Source organism: Carassius auratus, chromosome 34 (genome assembly GCF_003368295.1).
Source record: "Carassius auratus strain Wakin chromosome 34, ASM336829v1, whole genome shotgun sequence".
NCBI lineage: Eukaryota > Metazoa > Chordata > Actinopteri > Cypriniformes > Cyprinidae > Carassius > Carassius auratus.
In genome coordinates, this window is record NC_039276.1 from 7,040,070 (window position 1) to 7,066,118 (window position 26,049).

General features: G+C 36.0%; 1 protein-coding gene across 1 annotated transcript in view; it reads left to right on the forward strand.

Moving 5' to 3' along the window:
* LOC113053030 (receptor tyrosine-protein kinase erbB-4-like) overlaps window positions 1-25,777 on the forward strand; it is a 300,154-nt gene extending 274,377 nt beyond the window's left edge. The window contains exons 21-27 of the mRNA XM_026217631.1: window positions 10,906-11,061; window positions 12,015-12,090; window positions 12,270-12,416; window positions 13,684-13,781; window positions 13,947-14,117; window positions 18,305-18,638; window positions 20,185-25,777. Coding sequence (XP_026073416.1) covers window positions 10,906-11,061; window positions 12,015-12,090; window positions 12,270-12,416; window positions 13,684-13,781; window positions 13,947-14,117; window positions 18,305-18,638; window positions 20,185-20,855 — 1,653 coding nt within the window. The 3' untranslated portion in view covers window positions 20,856-25,777. The remainder of the gene's footprint in view (window positions 1-10,905; window positions 11,062-12,014; window positions 12,091-12,269; window positions 12,417-13,683; window positions 13,782-13,946; window positions 14,118-18,304; window positions 18,639-20,184) is intronic.
* The last annotated feature ends 272 nt before the right edge of the window (window positions 25,778-26,049 follow it).

Below are 26,049 nucleotides of genomic sequence, written 5' to 3' on the forward strand. Positions count from 1 at the left end.
CATTTCTTATTCCTCTGTTCAGCAACTAGTTGTACAGAACAAGAGGGACCGATTTTTAAAGTCTCAAATCGGGACACACAGGCTAGGGTGATGTCCCCACTGGAGCTGTCTTTACAACTATATCACATTTTGTCATAAATTATTTTTCTTCATGGTCACATACTGGGCATTTAGCAGTAGTTAATATAAATGATAAAACTGTTATTCTGTCATCTGTACTGTCAGTTTAAAGTTATGTGTCCCATAATCTTCAAAAAACAATTATGCTAATTTGGTGCTCAAAAAACATTTATTTTTCTTAGGGAAGACGAAAATATAAATGTAATATCTTTAAAGAAACCATGATACACTTCGAACATTAGGGGTAAGTAAAAAAAAAAAAAATTTAATTAATTACTTATTTTATTCTCCAAAAATTATGCATTAAATGAATCAAAAGTGACAGACACTTATAATGTTACAAAAAAATATATATAATGCTGTAAAATATTTATATTTCAAATAAATGCTGTTATTTTGAACATTCTGTTATTTAAAGAAACCTGAAAAACACAGACAAAAGTATAAAGCAGCAAAAACTCTTTTCAGCATTGATATTAGCACAAGTTATTATTGGTAACTGATTACCAATAATAATTGATAGCTATTGAGCACAAAATCAGCATATTAGAATGATTTCTGAAGGATCATGTGACACTGAAGACTTTAGTAATGGCTGCTAAAGATTCAGCTTTGAATCGCAGGAACATTATTTTTGAACATATATCCAAACATATTTAACAGCTGCATAAAATGATAAAATAGCTATTTTAAATTGTTATAAATGTTTACAGTATTACTGCTTTAAATTGTAATTTGACCAAATAAATCCAGCATTGGTGAGCATAAGAGACTTCTTAAAAAGAAAGAAAGAAAGTAGTATATTACACTCAATCATGTTCCTTGTAAATAGCTTTTTATAATTAAGAAAGCAGTTTTAAAACTTAAAGACACAAAAGATGATATTTTGAAGAGGGTTTTAATTAGAGATGTTCCGATACCCTTTTTCTCTTCCCGATACCGATTCCGATACCTGGGCTCAGGGTATCGGCCGATACCGAGTACTGATCCGATACCTGGGTGTGTATCTGTATATACAGCTGTATATACTACTAGCCCTGTGTAAATTGCTAGAATTCTTTTTATGGTGTGCTTCAGACAGATCCCTCAATAAAACATGAACAAATACATGGTGAACTACTGTATTTATTACAGTATTTTTATTATCTAACATGAATTTGACAGTATTATTTATTTTCATATGCAAAAAAGAACTTCAAATGCAGCCAAAAATCTAACACCGCAAACTAAAAAAGGTATTTAAGTTTTACAATATAACTGTATAAAAAAACTGCAACAAATAAGTCTAGGAATATAAAAAAAGATCTATTAATCAGATAATCTCTTTACAACAAAACAAGTAAAAAACAAGCAACCATCTAGGCATAATTATTATTATTATAGAGACGTATTATTATTACTGTAGGCTACAACAGTAGCTTTATATATTGTCAATTTACTCATGTAAACCAAACATTTATTTTAATGGGCTGCCATGAAGATCTTTGAGTGTCTGTGTTTATGATATGACAGTATTCTCAAATGAAACGGTAAATTCTCATGAAGTGACGGTTTATGCGTTCGTGTCCTCATGACACACAGCAGAGACTACAAAACAGCGAGCTCTCGCGCATCTGTGCCAGTCACCCACAGAGATGTAGATTTTGCGGGAGTAATATTTAAATAGTATTTTGCAGTTTAATATTCACAGACACTAGTATATATTCGGCTACTGTCTGGAGCCCTGCGCTTTGACTGAAGCGACTGAACGCAGCTGCCGGTACTGAATATACTTGAGAGTCTGTAACTACCGGTACTACAGAGACATACTGCTAACCACTGATCTATAATATAGAAGCGGCTTCACTGTCTTTTGGCAGTTTAGAATGTGATGAGTGATCCAGTCATATATAGATCAGGGCTGCTAACGCGTTTTCATTTCTTCTTCGCTGCTCTAAACAGGGGTTGCTTGTGGCAACACAGCACAACTTCCTGTGTTTTCAATGCATTTTGAGCAGCGAAGAAGAACCGTGCAGCGGTTAGGCAAAGCTTGCGGTCATAACTAGGTATTTTTTAAGAAAATGGTATCGGATCGGTATATGGGTTCATGTACTCGCCGATGCCGATGCCAGAATTTGTTGTGGTATCGGAGATATTTCCGATACTAGTATCGGAATCGGAACAACTCTAGTTTTAATTACTTGCACATAAGTCAGTTGGGTCCCAAACAACAATGAACCCTACTGATGTTCATTATGTGGAGAACACTTGAGACATTTGTTTTACACAGAAGTAACTAAAAGAGTTTTTGGACCAACATGAGGTTGAGTAAATGATGACAGAACTTTCATTTTTGACTGAACTCTACCTTTAAATCTGATCCAGATGGAATGCTGATGCTTTTGATGTACTGATGGTCAGTTCAATCTTTTCTGACACCGCAGCATTTTTATACAGGGATTTGAATTGCCTGACACTTTATCTGCAAGATCAAAGCCCCAATTTCCTCTTGAAAAAACAACTGGCAATTTAAAGGAGTCACTAGTATGATTGAAGTTCTAATCGATAGACGGATCTCCCCTCCAATTTTGCTGATTGTCATAATTTTTTCAATCGACTGTGGTCTGCTGACAGCTCTGGAATTAATGGAATGGTTTTGTGGCAGTAAAACTGTTCAGAAAGGACATTCAGCATACTGATGATGACAACTGCAAGACTAAGCCTATCACACGGCTCCATGCACTGCACAACTGAAATAGCAGGGACAGATTATTTGGCTCGGATGAGGAAAAGATGGCTGAGTCTAATCCCGGTTAGATGTGGTTACAGGTGTAAGAGAGGATAAAGAGTGCGGATGAGAGTTAAGAGACAGGAGAACTGAATTACTTTCTCTGTGGTGGGTCCTCACAGGTCACCTTCCTCACTCTTTACTCAGAGATTATTTCCAGTCTTATTCCACAAACACATCCTCCACAGAGGGAGGACATGCAGATAGTTTTGAAGTTCATATCACTGCAAAATGGCATACACTTAATAAGTGACTAACACAATTTAAATGTGTCTCTTAAGGAATAGAGGAGATCATTCAAAAGGTCAAAAGCAAGTTGGAAAGGAAGTCAATTTAATCAGAGCATTTATAGGGGAAGCAGTAAGGGCGTCCATATACTAATCCAATAATGATGATACAGGAGGGTTTTTCATTCCTTTAAAGCTCTCGTTTTGAAACATGATTACTAAACATTGAGACAAATGCTTTTTGAGATTCCTTGGGATCTCAAAAATTTAATTTAAACTTAAATTTAAATGAAGTATACATTTTCAATGTGTCCCTCCTGCATAAAAAAAAGAAAGAAAAAAAAAGTTTAATTAAAATTTACAATTTAATAGTTGGACTGGGTATCAATATATATTTTGCAATCCTATTTAAATTTTTGATGCTTGTTTTGTATATTATATTAAATAAAGAGTTGGCTATTGCTATAAATTATATTTGGATATATTTGATATATAAAATCTTTTGAACTTATAACAATAGATAAGAATGGGTCTACATTACAAAACTATTATGTATGAACATATATTAAAATGAACATTTCAGAGGTAAATCAGCATTGGTGATAGTGACCCAGGTTGCTTCATTATTTCAGTAAGTAGTAACAAGATCATTCATTCAACTGATTTGTTCAAAACATTCATTGATTCTGGACCAAAACAAGTGAACCATTAAAGCATTCACTCACTGAGTTAATTTAGACACTCTGATTCATTCAGAAACAAATCAAGGGATTAATGAGTGAGGTATTGGATCATTTACTCAATCAATTCATTTAAAGGGATAGTTCACACAAAAAGAAAATGAACATAATTTACTCACCTTCCAGCCATCCTAGGTGTAAATGACTTTCTTCTTTCAGACAAATAAAATCTGAGCTATTATTTAAAAAAAATGTCCTGGCTCTTCCAAGCTTCATAACGGCAGTGAATGGGTGTTGAGATTTAGAAGTTCAATGAAGTGCGTCAATCCATCATAAAAAAGTGCTCCACATGGCTCCAGGGTTAATAAAGTCTATCTAAAGTTAATTTGTGTATGAAAATATCCTTATTTAAAACTTTATAAACCATAATCTCTAACTTCATCTAAGTTTCGTACACATATTGTACTTTTAATTGGTGAATGGTGTTTTGTTTTGCTCTCTCCCCTGCACTTCCACGTCCGTCACTTCTCACTGGAGCTTCAAAGTAGAACTTTGTGTGTTCATTAATCTTTTTAAATGATTCATTAAGAGTCATCAGATTTTACTAGTTCACTTTTATGCACTAAAAGCACAGGTTTATCAGAGGTATTTGTTTGTGAATCAGACTGATCACGCTTTTTCTTACTGTGTTTAGTCCACAAAGACTACAACATTAAATGCCTTAATATGGCAATATACACATGTTGTAGTATATTAGTTTGTGATTCATTATATTATAGGCCTATAAAACGGTTGAATACACCTGCTCTATATTGATACTTCTTCCAACTTAAGGTAAATCTTGGTTTTGTATTCGCCTTGAACAGACACTGTACCTTTTGTGAACTCAGTGTCTCTTTGAAAACCTCTGCTAGCCCTTATAAACACATTAAGATTAGAATCCCCCACTGAACATTATATTTAAAATGTCTTCCGCCTTCTGTTCTTTCATAAAGTCAGAGTTTCCCTCTTTAGGGCTTTTCACACATATTCTCATGTGTACGACAATCTCTGTTGCTCTATCCGCTGCATTAATGGACTGTGTGAGCCATTGATTTCTAATTACACTGAAGTCTACTCTGGAGATAAATATTGTGTGGCACGGCCATCTTGTGTCTTATTGTAATCAGAGTGAGTATTGATTGGCTGTCCAGGCTGCAGAAGTAATCTGTTTTAAATACACTGGAACCAGAGTGAATGGGGCAAAACGGCCTGTGCTCTGACTGTGGAATGGGTTCGGATTTAGTCCTACGAGAGATGTGAAACAACTGAAAGGATCTGCTGTACACTGTTTACTCACACTGAGCTAGGGAAACAATAATATGAACAAACTAAGACATTCTGGGGGGCTCCATATTTTCTGAGTAGGCAGTATTTTCTCCCCAGACAAAGTATGGCTCTTGAGAGCACTCCAGCTCTATTTGTCTCCATGTTTTTGAGTGGCCTCAATGCTAAAAATCTCTCTGTCCATGGCTTAAATTACAAAAGTGCTTCCCTTTTCCTGTCTCTCAAACTTCCTTACTCATTACAGAAATAAAAAGAGAATGAAAGCCTTTGACAGAGGCATGTGTAAAGTATGTGATTCTTTACTTTAAATTATTTTCCTCCACTAACATTTTAATCCTAATTTTCTACTGCCTAAATTATTTGAAACTTTGAAAATGATCAAAAATGCTTTGTGTACAAATAAGACTCTTGAAAAGCCATGCCAGTACGAGGTAACCGTTTTTTTGTATATGGTACAATCAAGCACTTCCCCCTTCTGCAGGTACAGCTGTGCAGAAGTCAGTATTATTTACCCTGAAATGTACATTTCCCTCCTCTCTACCTCAGCTCTGCAAATGCTCAGATAATTGCATTTTGATAGACGATTAATGTTAATGTAGGCTCATTAATTTTTGAAAAGCTCTTAAGACATGTCTTTGGTGAGACATACTGCAGTGCATGCAGAAGGAAGGAGGAAAGCAACAGAATGGTTTTCAGTCGTGGTCATTTGTTCTGATTTTCACTTCCCTTGTGTATGTTCATGGTTGCATCAATTGTTTTTATTTATTTATTTAATCTCTTAAATTGACTAAGGCACTGTTTATTTGAACAGTATATATATATATATTCCAATTTAAAATATCAGATTTCTGTATGAATATGTTTTATGTCATTTATTCATGTAATAGCAAAGCTGCAATTTCAGCAGTCATTACTCCAGTCTATAGTGTCAAATGATCCTTCAGAAATCATTCTCATATGTTGATTTTGTGCTCAAGAAACATTTATTTATCAGTGAAAACATATGTTTGTTTGAACCATAAAACATCTATCAAAGTTTAAAAGAACAGGATTTAATTGAAATAGAAATTATTTGTAACATTATAAATGTTTTCACTGTCACTTTCAATCAATTTAATGTTTCTTTCCTGAATAAAAGCAATAATTCATTTTTACAAATCTTAAAGATTCCACCATTTGAATGTAAGTGATACATTCTAGATGTGATACATTCCTGTGAAATGTGGTTATGGGTGAGTATGGAGAGGAGGAAGTGAATTTTTATTTATTATTTTTTTCCGTCAGCGGGCACAGAGGGTGTAATCCCCACAGCATTACCATGGATTACACTTGCTTGCTGGGGAACGATTGCAAATGCATTGCATAAAGAGTTTGTTCCCTCCTTCTTCACAGTTCTGCAGATTTTTGTGTATTTCAAAGCAGCCTTTCTAGGAACAACATTGGACTGGACACTGACCTCAACCCTCAGGGACATTGAGGGCATATTATTAATTTATTATTGTCTACAAATCCAGTTTACACTACCCTCATATGAGGCCTTACTAGACTAAACTAACTAGAACCAGAGACACTTTTTACTGTGGGAGACACATCAAGTTGGCTTGTGTACGATAAAGTTGATGAAGGCTGTCCATATTTTTCTTTCAGTATTGAATAAATTCTGTATATTTATAATGGATATAATATAATAATATAATGCTAGACTGGATTTACTTCCTACTGACTCATTCACGGTACATTTTAAGAGTAACTTCGCTACAAAGCAGGGGCGTAGCCATCTTTTCAGAAGTGAGGGGGACAGAAATATTATATATATATATATATATATATATATATATATATATATATATATATATATATATATATATATATATATATATATATATATACATATATATACACAGTGGGGATCGAAAGTTTGGGCACCCCTTGCAGAATCTGTGAAAATATGAGTAATTTTCAAAAAATAAGAGAGATCATACTAAATGCATGTTATATTTTATTTAGTACTGTCCTGAGTAGGATATTGTACATAAAAGATATTAACATTTAGTCCACAAGACAAAAAAATTGCTGAAATTATTAAAATAACCCCACTCAAAAGTTTGGGAACCCTTGGTTCTTAATACTGTGTGCTGTTACCTGATGATCCTCGACTGTCTTTCTGTTTTGTGATGGTTGTGCATGAGTCCCTTGTTTGTTCTGAACAGTTAAACTGAGCAGCGTTCTTCAGAAAAATCTTTAAGGTCCTGCAGATTCTTCAGTTTTCCAGCATCTTTGCATATTTGAACCCTTTCCAGCAGTGACTTTATGATTTTGAGATACATCTTTTCAGACTGAGGACATTTGAGGGACTCAAACACAATTATTTAAAAAGATTCAAACATTCACTGATGCTCCAGAAGGATACAAGATGCATTAAGAGCTGGGGATGAAAACTTTTGGAATTTGAAGATCAAGGTAAATTGTACTTAATTTGTGTACCGGGAAACATACAAGTATTTTCTGTTGCTTACGAAGGGCAGAACTAAATGGAAAAAAATTATATTTCAACAAAATAAGAAAAATTTGGCCATCTTCATTGTGTTCAAAAGTTTTCACCCCCCAGCTCTTAATGCATCATGTTTCCTATAATGCAACATTTTTTTATCACATAATAAGGCAGAATAGTTTCTATTCTGTAATAAATGCTATGTCAATTGGCACTAAATTGTTCATACTTTATTTATCACCTGCTGGAGATTACTTGAAAAACCATATATTGTTGCAATCTTATGTTGAATGTCTTCGTCTTTGCAGAAGTTTCTGGGCTTTATCTCTGTGTAAAAACTATTTTCATACAGTGATAGCTGGACGCTTTTGCCCATTTTAGGATCTTTCTGAAATGACTTTCTGCGCGAGAGCGCCCTCCGGCTTCGAGTATGAATGAAACGCACACTGCAGGAGAGTTTGCGCTCTGTGATGTCCATCTCGCTGTATTCTGGGTCCGAATTAAATATCAAATCATATGCAGACTATCCCGTCTCTTTGAGTTTAAATCTATATTTATTCACTCCAGCTCTTGAAAACCTCTATGAGAAAAACTTGACCGAAAAAGTGCGGGGGACGAATTTCCATGATATTAAAAGTGGGGGGACACGTCCCCCGCATAATCTACGCCCCTGCTACAAAGCCATAATGAGGTATCTCGAGGGGGAGCATAAATTAAGATACATAGTAAACAATGCCTTTGAAACCTGCTTCTATAGGCAGCTCAGTTGGTTTTGGTAAAGAACACTTGTTTCTTAACATAAGAACTGTCTGAGCAACATATCAGTCTTTTTTAAATCTTGTTAGTAAAGCATAATCCTCTTTCCCAGCTAAACCCAAACTCATCTGAATATGGTTGAAATAAACCCCTTTCTTCATTCCCAGACTGTTATAGCTGGTCCTCTCATTTTCTCAGCTCATCTTTAATTGGGGGATTTCTCTTTTAGAGCCGCTGCTGTCATTTTAATAAGTACAGTGGGAAACATGCTCTTAGATCTGACTGTGCTGCAATTCATGAGTCTGTTGACTTGCTGCAAAGCGAGTCACTTTCCTCATTCATTATATGTTTTATGTGTCACTGCTTTGTTCCCAATTAGAATTGAGTTCTCACTCAGGTTTGACATATAACCATTTGATTAGCATAAATATTCTCTTCTGGGAAAATAAAATTAAAATAATATCCAGCAGATTTGGTTATTTTTATAAAGAAAAGTACTACATTTATGTGGTGTTTTGCACTTCAAATAAAAGCAGAAAATCTGAGTTTTATCTTAAGTCATTTGAATTTAAAAAGTTAAATGAAGACTACAGTGAATACAACCCATTTTGAGTTAACAGCAAAAAAAAAATCATATTCTGATATTACCATCAATTCAGTTGTACTGTTATTCTTCACGAGCCTATTAAAAATATGTTTTGGTAATTTGAAACCTGAAATAAAATGTAAATATTAATCGGAAAATAAAAACTGTACTTATAATAACTGACATACTAAAATAACTAAAACCATTAAATATATAACTAAAACTATATTTATAATTAAGTTTAGTTTGTTATTTTATACCAAATATATCTTTATCCAGTGCAAAAGACACAAAAATTTTGAGGATTTTTTTTTTTCTTCCAGCAATAGCCAAATCTGTTTATATTTCCCTTCAGTTGCCTATAAAAATTAATGCACTGCATGGATTTCCCCAAGTATATGATGCATTACCTGCTGTGTTTAGCAACAGAAACTTGGTGCTTTACATGATGTAATACACTTTCCTCGTAAGAATAAATTCTCACACCTTTGATATTAAAAACACTTGTAACCAGACTCTTTCTGTGAAGACAGAAACAGGCTTCTCATCTCATAGAACACCTGTGATGGGCTACACTGGACCTCTCCAATTGTATTTCCCCACTTCTCCAAGCTCGCTTGCCTAGTAAAACTAGTTTGCCATAAGCTGTCCTTACCTTTCCACCAATCACATTAAGATTTTAATTTCAGCCAGCCACCGGTTCAAGGGCACTTAAAAGCCCTGTTGGTGAAAAAGTTGAGAGGCTGTTTTCTTGCGAATGGATCACGGCTCTGCGAAACTCCTCCATTCTGCAGTTTGTACTTAAATCGATTACATGAATTTTTCTCTCCTCCAGAAATTTGATGTCTGGAGTTCATTGTTTTGCAATACATGGCCACACCTGAGAAGAGACTCATTGCTTATCAATGTGAACAAACTCCATTAATAATATTATGACTTTTTTTCAGTGGAATCCCTCCCCAGAGTGTCCGTGACAGTGATGGTAGAACAAACAAATTTAGATTTTCTAAATGTTATTCTTCCTAACCATTTAATTTAAAGGCTACAAACTCTTCCTCAAAATGAATCTTCATTTTATCATGACACAAATGCAGAAATTCATGAAGAATTTGATTAGCTGAGATTCATTGATGGTGTTGATCATGTGAGTTTAAATATGTATTTTGCAGTAATATCTACCAGTTTTTTTAGTAGACCTTATTAAGCATGTTAGGTAAATATAAATAAATACAATAAATTCAGTTTTTTCATGGTCAGTTTATTGTTTTTATTAACTAACACTAAAGCTATTAAAACATTTTTGGTAATTAAAATAAAGATAAAATAAATATATATATATATATATATATATATATATATATATATATATATAATAGATGAAAAACTTAAACATACAAGAATAATTAATTATTAATTGATATACATTTAAATTTAATTACTAAAATGACTTGAACTAAAACTGAAATAGCAGAATATAATTATTTGTAAAAATGACAAAATGTAAAAATTTTACAATGTAAAATTACATAAGCACATAAGAAAAATTACTAGAACTTAAAAACTAAAAACGAAAAACGAAAATTTTGATTGATTTTAATGAATACTCTTAAGACATAACTGTCACCTTGCCATATATTTGTGGAGTACAATGGGGGAAAAAACTATACCATCAGACTGAATTTTACATTATATGTAATATTAGATACATTTTCCTAACCATTAAGTCGCAAAATAAAGTACTGCAGATGTACACTGTTTTATTCAAAAGACTAAATGTTTGGATTTTATTTTTTATTTTTTATGATTAGCTTGAGATGGTATCATCATGCTTATGGTAGTATTAGTGTTAATGAGGATTTTGACTGTCAAACAGTCAACTTATTGTCACAGTAATTTACTATATTTTTAAAAATTGTGTGTGTGTGTGTGTGTGTGTGTGTGTGTATGTACAGGGTATGATGTACTTGGAGGACAGGAGACTTGTGCACAGGGATCTGGCTGCTCGGAACGTCCTAGTGAAGTCACCCAACCATATAAAGATCACTGATTTCGGTCTGGCTCGCCTTCTGGATGCAGATGAGAAGGAATACAACGCAGATGGGGGCAAGGTCAGTGTCACATGACCCTGACAAGACAAAGGGCATACAATGTCCTGTTTGCATAGCATCACTTTAAATGTGCTTTTTGTGTTGGAACAACAATGCTTTGAGTAATCAAGAAATGTGCTTGACTAAACATTCGTCACTGGGTTTTAGAGCACAGCCTCTAATGACTGGCTAATTAACAAGGTTTTCTAAGGCCAAATGTACACTACAAGACAGAAGACTACCCTTTTAAAAAGTAAAAACAGCAATACTGTCAAATATTGTTACAATTTAAAATAACTTTTCTATTTTAATACATTATTAAATGTAATTTATTTCTGTGATGGCAAAGCTGAATTTTCACATGATCCTTTAGAAAACATTATATTATGCTGAATATAAGGAGAGGTAAATAGCAACACACTAACTGCACCTTTTCATTTGAAACAAACGTCCACCCACCAGCTGCTGTGTCCTGTTCCTGCACTTCACTTCATGTACACATTGATTCAGTCTTGTCCATCTGAATCTCTCTCTTGCTGCTGTATCAGAATAGAATATCCTGGGACTCACTCTATTCTGTTCAGCTCCAACCGTCTACTATTTTAAATCAGCCATGCTTTTTCTCCCACAGAGGAGAAACTGTAAAGCTTTAGCGAAGCACTGCACACACATTTAGCCCAACCTGTTTTTATTTCCCCTCCAAAGCAAAAGATGAAAAGAGTCAGATATTACTGATTATTCCATTTCTGAAATATTCACTTTCCAGACTTAATATATAATGCATGATTCTGTGATAAGGTTTGGTTTTAAGGATTTAAGCTTTGAAGAAACTTTGTCAAGTTGCATAAATAAACAACAAAGCAGTACTCGCTGTGCTCGCTTGATGAATGGTTTTTTTTTTTTTTTTTATGTCATTTTCATGTACTGTACCACTGTGTATTTTTCCAATGATATGTTCCCTCTTGTTTTGTCAGATGCCTATAAAGTGGATGGCATTGGAGTGCATCCACTATAGAAAATTCACCCACCAAAGTGACGTATGGAGTTACGGTGAGATGAGCCTGAATTACAGTTAATTGCCTCAGTAAAATATAATTTATCTTATTTAAAGTCTAGTTTCAATTGATTTTTGCAGCTATACTCTGTATGATTCAGACAAACACCTACCCGATAGTCTCAGCACACACCTAAAAGCTTTTTTAAATGATGTTTATTGGGTTTTCTTCCAGGAGTGACTATCTGGGAGCTGATGACATTCGGAGGAAAGCCGTACGACGGAATCCCAACCCGAGAGATTCCTGACCTGTTGGAGAAAGGAGAGAGGCTTCCTCAACCTCCCATTTGCACTATTGATGTCTACATGGTCATGGTCAAATGTAAGAGAGCTTTGCACATTCCAGATGTTTTTTCAGTTTTTTGTTGTTGTTGTATGACAATTCTGCATACAACATAAGTTCTGCATAAGTTCTTTAGTGCAAATAGCCCGCCTTGTTGACAGAGGCTATTTACACTAACTCTGTCCACCAACGTGTGACTCTGCTGGTCAAGATTACAAAAGACATGTGTCAAATGTCAGCAGCAGTGATGCAGATGGTTAAGTGTGTCATACTCATTTTGACGTGATGAACCCGGGGTCGAATCCGCCTTTTGGCGAACTTTTTTCTCCCTTTTCAAATTTCAAATCACATCAAAAAAGCACGTATTTTCAAAGAAAATGACAGAAATAATCAAAAAGTTTCAAATAAAGTATTGTGTAGGGTCAGGGTATGTGTAGGGAGGGCTTTACTGTCCCAATAAGGTGGCATCAATGTAATAATTTGATTTAAATTTACACTCAATTAGTTAATATCGCATACTTTTTTATAATGTACTACAATACTGTGGTGCAGATAGACAGTATTTGCAGTAAGTAGTATAAATAGCAGAAAACCTACTATTTTAACATAGTGTAAATAGAATCTAGCTCTTTGCACTTAGTGTAAATAGCATCCATGGCTATTTGAACTTTGTTTAAATAGCCTCTATCACTAATTGACGCTGCTATTTTTTATTTTTTATTTTAATATTTTAATATTGACACTTATTCAGTATTCAAACTAACATTAAAATGTAATACGATCACTGTGTGCTGTAGTACTACCAAAATACTATGATCCTAACCTCATCTTTTCTGAATCATTCAAATACTGGTGTCCGGGACACTGTGAGCCACAAGCTAAACAGCTATTAAGATTTATTCTCACTTCAAACTGAGTAGAGGCTATGGGGCAGCATTAGGTTTACAAAACATACCATGATGAAAGTCTATAGAAAATATAATACCAAAGGATTAAACTGCAGGAATATGAAGACTGCAGTTTTGTTAAATCACTTATTTTAATTGTTACTTACAAAATAATTTGAGTTGTTAATGCGCTCTACTGTTCTAGGCAGATTAACTTATCAACATGTTATGTGCGTTTTTGTAAACACATTTTCTATTGTTTTAAAAATAGAGAGGGAAAATGATTTCTGTGGTGATTGTTAGCATTTCACAGATGATGAAGCCAGAACCTTCTTTTAAACGTACAGAAAGCTCACAGTATTGTTCATCCTTTGTGTTCTACTTTGCTGACTGAAGTTGTTCTATGTGTGTCCCTCCAGGCTGGATGATAGATGCAGACAGCAGACCCAGATTTAAGGAGCTTGCAGCAGAGTTCAGCCGAATGGCAAGAGATCCACAACGTTACCTAGTCATCCAGGTAAGAGCCTCACAGCTGAGCTCAAATGGCCATGAAGTACTGTACAATAATAAAATCTATAACAAAATGAAAGAACAAATAATAAATAGAACATGTAAGTGTCATAAAGCCTTGTTTATTTGCATAATAAACATGATATCTCAAGCCTGATGCTTTCTGTGTCAGGGAGACGACCGCATGAAGCTGCCCAGCCCCAATGACAGTAAGTTCTTCCAGAGTCTGCTAGATGAGGAGGAACTGGAGGATCTGATGGATGCCGAGGAGTATTTAGTGCCACACGCCTTCAGTATTCCTCCACTGGCATACACAACCAGATCACGCATTGACTCCAACAGAGTGAGTGTACTATATATATATATATATATATATATATATATGTATTTTTTTTTTTTTTTTTTTTTTTTTTTCAGGAAGTATGCATTAAATTAATCAAACATGATGATAAATACTTTTACATTGTTACAAAAAAATCTGTATTGTTTTATAAACTATAGAACTTAATTTAGAACACAATGATCAATGATACTGAAAAAATGTGTCATGGTTTTGATGCTGATGATCAGAATAAATGTTTTTCAACATATAATGATTTCTGAAGGTTCATGTGACTGAAGAAGGGAGAAATGGCTGCTGAAAATTCAGCTTTGCCATCACAGAAATAAATTAAATCTAAAAATGTGTTAAAATAGAAAAGTTCATTTAAATTGAAATATTATTTCACAGTATAACTGTTTTTACTATTTTTTATTAAATACATGCAGCCTTGATGAGCCTAAGAGACTTCTTTTTAAAATAATTTTAAAAAGTACCATTGAATGATGGTACTTTAACGTATCGAAAGGGAATGAAATCAATCAATGTTTAGTGGCTAAATTAGATTGTATTTTGTGTAAAGAGTTTCAGAAACATTGGATTGTTATAACGGTAGGTCTTTAAGGCTCCTATCACTTCATCTGAATACTTGAAATCATAGTAAGGCCTAGATTTCTGTTTTGGTAAAATGTTTGGAGAGAATCAACTAGCTTTGGTCGCACTCTTTGGGAGGAGACTGCGTAGAATATAGCATATAAATCCTGTCAAATAGTGAAATATGTCTTAAGTAGGCAAAAGACAAGAGGTCGTTGATGCATTGACACATACATCATGCATCCACATGTGGGTATTTTGCACATATTTACATATTTAAGAATACCATTTACATTTTAATGCACTTTTAGTTCTCGATCCATGAAGCTCTATTTATTGCTTGTCTGAGGCTGAATAAAGTTTTCAGTTGAGTCTATCATCTAGCTGACGTTGACCTTGGAGTGGATGGATGCTCTCCTAACCAATTAAGTGGCACCGACGCAAGCATCCCAGAAAAACCGGCCCACCATTTCTTCTCTGACAGATGCTATGCCCTCCCAGATCGAACCTGTCTGCCACTGAAATATGAAATCATGAATGCGATGACTAAAAAAAAGGAAGTCTCATTCAATAATGCCCCCTATTGATAAAGAGTCCTTTTTATTTACAGGTCCTAATTTGTCTTAGCATTTTGAAAAGCAGCAGTGATTTTGTGACATGCATTAAGGTTTTCCTGTGGAGTGGAGAAAAAAAAAAAAATCGCCCTCAATACATGTGCCTATAATGGGCTCCATGCCTTGGCTTTCATTACAGAGGCATGCCAGTGTAAATAACTAGGTCCTCACTAAAGTGAAGATGATATTTGCCCATAGACAGGAAGTCCAGAGTGGGTATTTGCTCATTATGTTAGTCAGCCATGAGCATGTTATTAACTGTTAGTGTGCGCAGCGGCAATGGGAAAGGACAACCGATTGGGATGCATCTCAAACAGCTCTTAACTGTAACTTAGAAAGACAAAATCTCAGGGTTCAATCAGTCTTTGCCAGGGACTTAGAATGGATTTAGCCAGGGTGTGAGAGTGTGTGGGAGAGGTGGGTGTGATGAAATGTTTCCTCTTTTTGCCTGGACCGTGTTCGCTAACCATGTGTGCCATTTTGCATTCTAACTTGCGTTTTGTTTTCGTCTAACTGGGAGAGAAAACAGAGTGAGTGGTATGAATATCAATGAGGGACATCAATCCTTCAGAGCCTCTTTGGAACACTACAGAAATCTTTCGCCTGCAGTTTGCCGTATAAACTGAGCTTTGGGAAAGCGAAACTCTGCCAAATAACCCAAACAGCGGATTGCGATATTAACCCAAATTCATCTCCACTGAAGTTTGAGCATTATATAAAAAGCACTATTTCTTCCTTGGTCAGTGGGTTGTAAATGTTTAATAGGATACTGGGATAAAAGCACAATTTTCAGATTTGGCATAAACGTTAACAACTACTTTATTCAAAAAGTAAACGTTGAAAAAACGTTTTATTTAGTTTTTATTTGTGTAAAATATTTTATATTTTGTTTTTGTTTTTCTTGTTGTATATTGCAAATTTGATTAATTTATTTGAATACTCAAATGAAATTTCTGAAGCCATTTATACTCAAGATTATCCAAAATTAGTATATTACAGATACTGCCCACTCCACCAGTATAGTTATATATTATATATGATACTTTCCACTCTTTGTTTCTCTTGTTTTGAGTAATGCTCCCCCCAGCAGCACCCTTCATTCTCAGCAATGAGCTCCAGGGTGCTCAAAGAGCATCATGGATGGGTGCTGGTGAAAACAGGATGGAAAAAGAGAATGAGATGAGACTGGTGTTATGTAGTTAGTGAAGCAGAGAAAATGTCATGGATAAAGTAAAATAAGAGAAGACGCACTGAATTCAGGACATTCAGACTATGAACTTGCAGCAGAGAGATCACAGCAGCAATAGAAATATACTATCACATACAGTAGGTACAGAAAAGAATCACCCCTCTGTAAAATAATAACATTTTGTTGCTTTGGAGCCTGAAATAAAGACAGACAAAGTTTTTTGTTTAATCCAGCTGCATTTACTCAGTGCAACATCTAAGTGAAATAAATAAATAAATAAACAAAATCACAGAATTTTGTTGAAACACCTTTTTTCTTTAATTATTTCAGTCTGTTGAGATATGTCTCTACTAACTTCGAACATCTAGACTTTGCAGTATTTGCCCACTCAAATAATTATTTTAATTTTTAATTTTAATTTTACTCTCATCTGCCTCAGAATCTTTAATGTGCGTTTTGGCAAATCTCAGTCGTGACTGCATGTGGGTTTTCTTGAGGAGTGGCTTTTTGCTTGCAACACTCCCATACAAGCCACATTTGTGGAGAATATGTGACATTGCTGTCACATGCACACAATGACCACTCTTTGTCATGAATTCATGCAACTGCTGTAGAGTTGCTGTAGGGGTCTTGGTCACCTCTCTGAACAGTTTCCTCCTGACTCTTTCATCCAGTTTAGAGCAATGTCCTGATCCTGAGATGGTCTGTGTTGTACTAAATACTTTCCACTTTAACAGACTTCACTGTGCTTCTAGGCATTGATAAAGCCTTTGAATTATTTTGTATCCATCTCCTGACTTGTGGCTGTCCACATCTTAATCCCGGAAAGCTTTTGACAGTGCCTTGTCGCCCATAGTTGATTGTTTGCTTCAGTTGCACAACTTGCACTACCAAGGACTGAAATGCTTGACAAAAGCTATTTTCATACTGGGCTAATCAAAATTACCACAGCTGATCACAGTTGAATGTGAAATGGCTTGATTTCCTAAACCTGATGGGGGTTATCCTTTTTACAACTCAGTGATTCAGTTTTTTTATTTCTTTTTTATTTCTTTCTGTTGGTGTTAACTCTTTCAATTGGATGTTATGAGTTGAACTGAGTAAATAAACTGTCTTCATTTTAAGCTGCAAAGCAACAAAATGTGATTATTTTAAATGGGGTGATTCTTTTCAATACCCACTGAAACTGGAGTATTTCCATGGTTTTATAATGGGGTATATCACAACTATATTTAATAACAAACCAAACAAGATTGTTCATAGTAAATGAATGTCTTCTTCACATTATATAACAGTTGGATTAAAAACAAAAGACTCCACAAAAGACTTCAGATTGGTTGTTTGGTAATATCATGGTATTCTCTACAGTCCTTTAAAGAACTATTTAAAATACTATAGTGCATGAATATGGTGATAAGTCAGTAGCATGGTATTAAAGAAACATGGTTTCACCATCTTATATCTTATATCCTTGGCCTTTTTGCTACACTCTGTTGCCACCACAGCACTTAATAAAAAGGAAGTGCACAGTAAGATGATAAACAAAGACGGGCAGATGGAGAGAGTCTGAGGATTAGGGATAAGTAAAAAAAAAAAAACAAATAGTTTAATTGTGATGAATCAGGAGAGTTGTGTTAGTACACTCTTGTCTGTTCATTCACTGTTGCCAAGTTTTCATTAAATATCCTAAACCGTATTAATATTTGGAGCCTTGCTAGCACAAAATATTTGCCTCTCTTGAAGTGTTTAATTGTAAAGCAAACAGAAATAGATCATGCCAAAATTACTAAAAGGCGCATTTGTTTTTTTTGCAGAACCAGTTCACATACCAGGACGGCAGCTTCGGAATGGAGGAGATGATGGCCACTATCCCGCGGGTTGTGGCTTTGTCTGCGGTCAGCCCAGGCTGTTCCACTCAGAAGCAATCTATGGCCCAGCAGGGGGCCTCGGGAACTTCGGAGGCATTTGAAGACAGCCGCTGTAATGGCACTCTCAGGAAGAAGGCTTCACCCAGGGCGAGCACAGGGGAGGACAGCAGTGTCCAGCGCTACAGTTCAGACCCAACTGTGATACTATGTGAGCGTGGAGCGAGAGCTGAGACCGACCAGGCTACATACATGAGCGCCATGCAGGACAAAAAGCCCTCAGGTAATGGAAGGATAAACTGGAGCGAGTGAGTGATAGAGGAGTTGGATCTAACAGAGCTCACACAGAGATCCCTTACTCATTTTACACTTGAAATTATTTATCCAGTGCCATTTGAGACCCTTTTTTGTCTTTGTTCAATGATTCACACTGTTCACGTTTTTACCGAGTGGTTAGTAATTAATCCTGTGTAGTCAAGTTTTGAGATTTCACTTTGTACATTTAAAAACCCTGGGTTAGTGTTCTTGCATATTTACAAGGGAAATAGTATTGCAAAAAAACTTTTTTAATAACTGCTTGTCCATCTGTGTAAATGTCACCATATGATGTTTTATTAACAAGGCTCGGGAGGAGCGCATCAGATACTTAGCTTAATTGACAGGTGGAGCGCACTCAAGATAATTTTTATATCCATTGACGGTTTATCAGCGTCCCTTCTCAGCCCCATCTCCTCACTTAGAGTTTATTCTACACTAATACAGGGGAGGGTACTCTAGGTTCGAGCCATTCCCGAGCTCGAAACCCTTCCCTGGACAGCACGCCAAATATGCATTACCATACTTCAGCTAATTATAAGTAAGCATGAACTTGTGAAATCCACTCTGGTCGTTTTAACGGCGTAGGTTATCTAAAAAACATATTCTGTCATTTACTCATCCTCATGTGATTGCACAACTGTATGACTGACTTTCTTCTGTGTAACACAAAAGATGTTCTGAAGAATGTTGGAAACCAAACATTTGTGGAAGACCACTGACTTTCATGGTATGGACAAAAAAATACAGAGACATTTCAAAATATAATCTTTTATCTTCCACAGAAGAAAGTCAGTCATACAGTGAATGATGACAGAATGACAGTTTTCCATCGCTTTGACCTTTTTGACTTTCCTTTAAATGTTGAAACTAAATAGAACCTGTAAAAGTTTCTGACTACAAAGCTCATAAATATTTAACGAGAAAAGCTTTGAGGCCATTTGTGATTATTTGTCTGCTGCTAAACATTACATTAAATGTAATGTAACACTCTTTTATCCAAAGTGAATGACATTGGATCAAGACACAAATTTTATCGGTTGTATAACCTAAGAAATTATTATGTTATTTTACCTACAGGAACCCTAGCCACTATTGTTTCACATTTCTTACCTATAAAACCACAAGTTGTACTTAGTACCCACTAAAGTTTTGTTAAACATGCTATCAAGCAGTTCTTCATAAAACAGGGTTCAAAGCAGTGATTAATCCATTTGAAATTTGGGCTAATCTTGGGCTAATTTGTGTTAATCCTTGCATGGGTTCACTTGCACACTTTATAACCTCAATAATAATTTGCATTCTTTTCTAAAGTATGCTAAAGTATACTCTACCAAAACTTTTCATGGACAGAACTTTGATTTACTATAACTCTAGGACTTCAGAGAGCAATCTGTTGAGTCTGTATAAAAAAGCCTGCTGAGATCAGTGGTAGTCGGCTTTACCTTAGAGCGCTAGCTGCCACAATGTTCTAAGTCTGCTTACCCCCTCTCTTCTCTTATTTTACCATGCAGATTATCTCAACCCTGTGGAAGAGAACCCCTTTGTCACTCATCGCAAAAATGGAGAAGTCCACACTACCGAGCGAGGTTACCACAGTACCTCCAACGGGCAGCCCAAAGTGGAGGATGAGTACGTCAATGACCCGTTGTACCTAAACACCTTCCATAACTCTGGGGAAAAGAGTCATGATGTATTGCGGAAGAACGGAGTGCCTATGGCACACACGGCAGCAGCAGCAGTAGTAGTAGCAGCAGCAAATAGTGGAACTTCCATCAGCCAAAACCTTCCCCAAACCATGAAACCAGCAGCACCCAGTGCCCATGTCTCAACTCAGCCACTGTACCAAGGCAAACAAAGCATCTCCACCCTCTCAGGCCACACCCACCACTCCGCCCATCCCGGACACACCCTCCACCCCACACACTCTGGTACTATCAAAGCAGACATAAAGCCCAAAAAGACATTTGACAATCCCGAGTACTGGCAGCACAGTCTTCCCCCTAAGGGCACTCTCCACAACCCTGAGTATCTGCAGGACTGCAGCACACGCTTCTTCTACCGGCAAAATGGTCGGATCCGACCCGCCGTGGCTGAGAACCAGGAGTACCTGTCTGAGTATGCACTAAAACCGGGCACAGTGTTGCCACCGCCTCCCTATCGTCAGAGGAACACTGTTGTGTAGCAACAACAGTCAAGACAACGAAGGAAAGATGGAGGTAAAGAGAGAGTCATAGTGTGTTCTCATGCTGGCTCTCACACCAGCACTGCAATCTCTGCGCTCTTCTCTGAACTGGATTTAACACTCAACCTCCAATGACCTAGAACTGATCCACTTGAGTGAACTTCTCCTCCAGAGGCATTGGTCACAGATGGCCACATCAATCAAAGCTCCTTCCTGCTTGTCTCTTCTCACCTCATGCACCATTAAGATCTGTTTCCCCTACCTGAGCCCAACTTTCGGAAAGTGATACTCTTCCTAGCATTTTGTAGATGTTACAGTCATCTCATTGAAAGCAAGTACTGACGTTGACGTGCAATGTGGGTTGATCCAATAGCAGAGAGGGGTCATTCTTATTTGTAATTACAGAACTGGGAATTTTTGGGGGAATTTAATTTGAAGCTACGATATGATCTATTGTAATTTATGACTTCAGTTAACAGTTTATTTTAGCACACCATACATGATTTTATGAGGCAGATGTGTTGTATGCAAATCCGTCATATTGGGAATGTCTTTGTGAGCCCTGGGACACAAGGGCCCAAAAAGGTCCTCAATGTCATCAACTAACTGAGACTCAAAAAAATTTTAAATGACAACCCTGGCTGTAAACTACATGCTATTATATACAACAAAACATATGTTCAGTACAGAATGGTGTGAACTGGGACCTTGGATCACCACCTTCTCGAATGGTGTATCTTCAAAAGACACATTGTTCAATGTTCTGTTCAAAATATCTCCATAATTCCTCTGCACATGTATTGTATTGCTCAAACAAGCTACTTTTTATTACTTCTATTGAGCCGTTCTCTCATCATTTTTTATTCTTAAGTGAGAATGGAATGATTCCCAACTGGACACTGTAAAACTACATGCGTAAAGGCAACCTGATGAAAACAAGCATCTCATGCTTAGAACTGTATCCGCCTGCATATAATTGAGACCATACTGCAGCCTGCCACAAAATCAATAACTTCATAAAAGCAGATCTACAACAGTCTACTGTAATAACATTTTTATTGTTGATCTGGCCAGCATTGATCTGTATGCTCACAGAGTTGTCACCTTAAGGTAGCCTTCCTTATTTTGTCATTTCATTTGTGGAACGAAAACCCAGATTGGGGATACCATGAACTTAAGAAACTAAAATCAATATTAGCAACCAAGAGTATCCATGTAGATGGATGTACGGTGGCAAATGGATATTTACACAGCTACAGAGGCCAAGATTTGCATGGAAGACTCAACAGCACACAATGCCTGACCGGCCGGAAAACTGTTATGCACAAGACTTGCATTCAAGATGGCAGCTTTTTCTAGCTGGGTTCATTAAAACTGCAACAGTAGGGGACATTTTGAAATCTATAAGACAGGAGTACCATCAAACAGTATCATGAGGAACAAATGAGAATTTACGAATGGAATATTTTCCTCGGGGTCAAAGATGAGACTGCTTCAAATATGTCAACTCCATTTGAACTGTCTCCCATAATGACTTTTCTTTAAGAAGCATCTCATGGAGCTATACTGATATGAATTTAGGAAGATAACGCAGCTTATTAGGGCATGTTGTTCTCATCAAATGGAGGAAAACAACTTTGCTACATATTGGGGAAATCTTCACCACACACACGTTTCTTTGGCCAGACTTGTATAGTTTTTAACACTGCCAGTCACTATGCGTTTCTGCTAAGGAGAATAATGATATTGTGTTGCTGGTTTGGAGATTGGAAATGGTTTTATAGCACTTAACAGCGTGGCACAGCCACATGAGTTTGTTTTAAACACCAAGGGCACTAATTGAATACTCATTTATAATAATCATAGCTACATGATGATAGCAAACACCACCCGCATGCATCAAAACATTTGTTTTGCTCTATCATTTTTTATTTTTTATTTTTTTTTGTGCTTTTGAATATGAAGGTTTACAGTTACATGGAGCACTTTAATTAATGAACATAACAAAGATAGAGCAGAGTTCTTTGGGATTGCTGTTCCCATGTGATTGGGCAAATTACATTTTTGGCTCTCTACTGGAAACAAAATCAGGGAATGTTTGTGGCGTGCCATAATATTTGCCAAACACAGATGTTTACTAATTTAAGTATTTATCTCAAGCTTTTAACCTTCAGAATAATGCAATTGGGGCAGAATTTAAGGTGGGTCACAGTAAAGGAATGCTAAGAATACCTATAACAATAATAGAAGATGCATGCACAGGACAAAAACTCATACTTGAAATTGCTTCACTTAAGCTCCTATAGAGTTTGGAAATTAGTTTAATAGTTGTGAAGTACACTGTGTAGATTAAGAACTAAGACCAAATTATATTTTATTCATCTTTCTTGTATTTATGAGTGAACCCAATGCATAGTTATCTAAATGATTCTGGTGCAACCTCCATCAAAACCACCTTACGTACAGTTTCCAAAAGGGTAGAAGCTTGCAGTTAACTTCTCTTAAACCAATTAAAGGCAAGGACCTTGTGCATATGCTACTGATAATGTCACGGCAGATCAGGGTGTCTAAATCTATATATGTAGCAACTGCTGTGAATACATGGTGGGTAAAGATTAACTAAATCCATCAAGTGAGGAACAACTAGACCAAAATAGAGGGAGAAGAATGCCTGAAATTTAAGGATGACTCTTTGCTAATAATTTCACTATTAGCGACTGTTAGAGGATTGGACTCATTCTCTTTGGAAACATTTCCAATTTCTTGAAACTCTAGGATATGAGTTTTGGATGGAGCACAAACAATTTGACTCACTGTTAGAAAAATCTAGAACAACACAAAGACATCTTGACATGAACTAAATATACCAGAAGGGGCTCAAAGACAATTATGTAAAGAGTGGTAAAATTATTGGTGAAGGCTTATTTTCTTTTCTTTTCTTTTTTTTTCTTTAGTCCACTAAGTGAGTTCACTAAGTTCCAGACCCTTGAATCATCTCTTCAAAATGCTTAAAGTGTGCTTTACTACACTGCACATCTAGATGTAATGCCTGCTTGGCATGTTATTCTACATTCAGTAAACATTTGATGAATTACTACTGCCACGATCAGGAGAAAATGTGCACAACTCTTTAATGTACTTCGGTTTACTGCCTGATTTCTGTTAGGAGTAATAGGCCAATAGCAATGAGTTAACGGCAATAAAAATAATTAAGACTTAATTTAAATAGAGTGCACTGCAGAACTATTTTACCACCTTTAGTGTCTGGTTAAACTGGATTATGGGTGGTTTGTTGGAAATTGTGGCATTTTGAGTTTAAAAATCATAAGCTTTCCATATGTTTTTCTTCCTCATCAGCTAGTTGTAACATACAACTAATTCATTAATTCCTTACATTTATATAGCGCTTTTCTAGGCACTCAAAGCGCTTTACATTTGTCAGGGGGAATCTCCTCGTCCACCACTAGTGTGCTGCATCCACCTGGATGATTTAGGCACATAAAAGTCCCTTCGTATGTTTAAATAAGCCCTAAAGCTCTTTTATAATAATCCTGATATCATTTTACAGTATAAAGAGGCAATAAGCTTTACAAAATACAATGTGTTTCAGCTTCTGTTATCACATTACTGTTTAGGTACTTACAGTATTTTAGGGTACTTCGTTTAACACAGACAATTAAATTAATTTGCAGTTTTACTGAGTCTGCATTTGCTAATCTGATAATGTTTGTTTGCATATCAAATCTGCAGCATCGAAGATTGCAAACAAAATTGTATTTTGGGTTTTTTTGTATTGTCTTTTATCATTTCTTTTGAAATGCACACTGGAACTTATTTTGCATGTGGCAAGGTAGTCGGAAAGTATCGTTAGATTTAAGCACATTTAAAAAATAATTTGATATTACACAGGACAAATAAAGGGAAGAAAAAAATCTTCCTGCAACACTGACATTTGGAATAGTTGTTCCTCGTGGTTTTAATACTGTACGTCAATGAGAAAATGTGAATAGTATTTTTATAGACAGTTGAATTGGCCAGATATATTTGTAAATAGCTGGGAAACTTATGCTCTTTTTGAACTGACCTTTTTTTTTTCATTATGTTTTGTTCACTTATATTGTGTGTGACCAGTTATTCTTATTTGATGGCTGTATATATCTGTAATTTGAACAGCACATATTTGATTTTGTAGTTCTTGCAGGTTCATTTGGTACTTCGGTGTGTTTTTTCGTGACCGTATGCACCATGCACCGTATGCTTGGTGCTTTTTGTGTTCTTTAACCTCTGCCCATGTTCAAGAGGTAGGAGATGTTTTCTTTCTGTCAGGTATAGCCTCCCTCCATCACCCCACAATGTTCTCTTTGTACAGAATCCAGCGTGGGGAATCTGCAGCTGTGTGACAATAGCATTTCTATCTCCCAGGAATCTCTCTCAACTCCAGATAGACTTTTCCTGACTTTAGTCCTGGTCATATTGCGAGTGTCTAGTTCTTTCTGAATATGTAATTCATATTTCCATCTCTTGACATCTGCAGCCAACCACACCGTGAGCTCAGGCTTATTAAAAGACTGTGAGTGCAAACACGGTGAGAAATGATGACAAAAGCCACAGTCACTGAACTCAACTTTCTCAAAAACATCTGCCATGGTGTTCCTTCAAGAGAGTCATAAGTCAGAGTGTATTATACACGCTGTCAAGTGGACTAATTGTCTGGAGTGTTCATTTGGCCACGTTGTTACTGTGTGGTGGCTCGTCAAAACAAAACTCAGTTTTTGACACCCATCTTCAGCTCTGGTCACAGTAACTTTCTCCACCACAGCTTTCCCATTCCCCAAAGCTAGAGCATTTAAATACTGTTTCACAGTTTTGTTACCTGAATCTATATTTTTAATTTAATATAAATAAATAAATACAACACCTGATTTAGCAGTCTGTCCAATTTTTTTTTTGCATCTCACATTCTTTACACATGACATTAAGATGGCTCAGAGATTTTTTTCTTTTTTGAATGTCTGGATGGATAGCGAGTGTCTGTCAAGTCTGCAGTCATCTCAAGGCAATGATTCAGAATTTCATGCTCTTAAAATCAGATACTACAACCTTTTTAATCAGCATAAAAAAAGATGGAATTTAACATCAAAATGTCACAGTGAAACGCTAGATGTGCTGGCCATGTGCTCTTGACTGCATATTC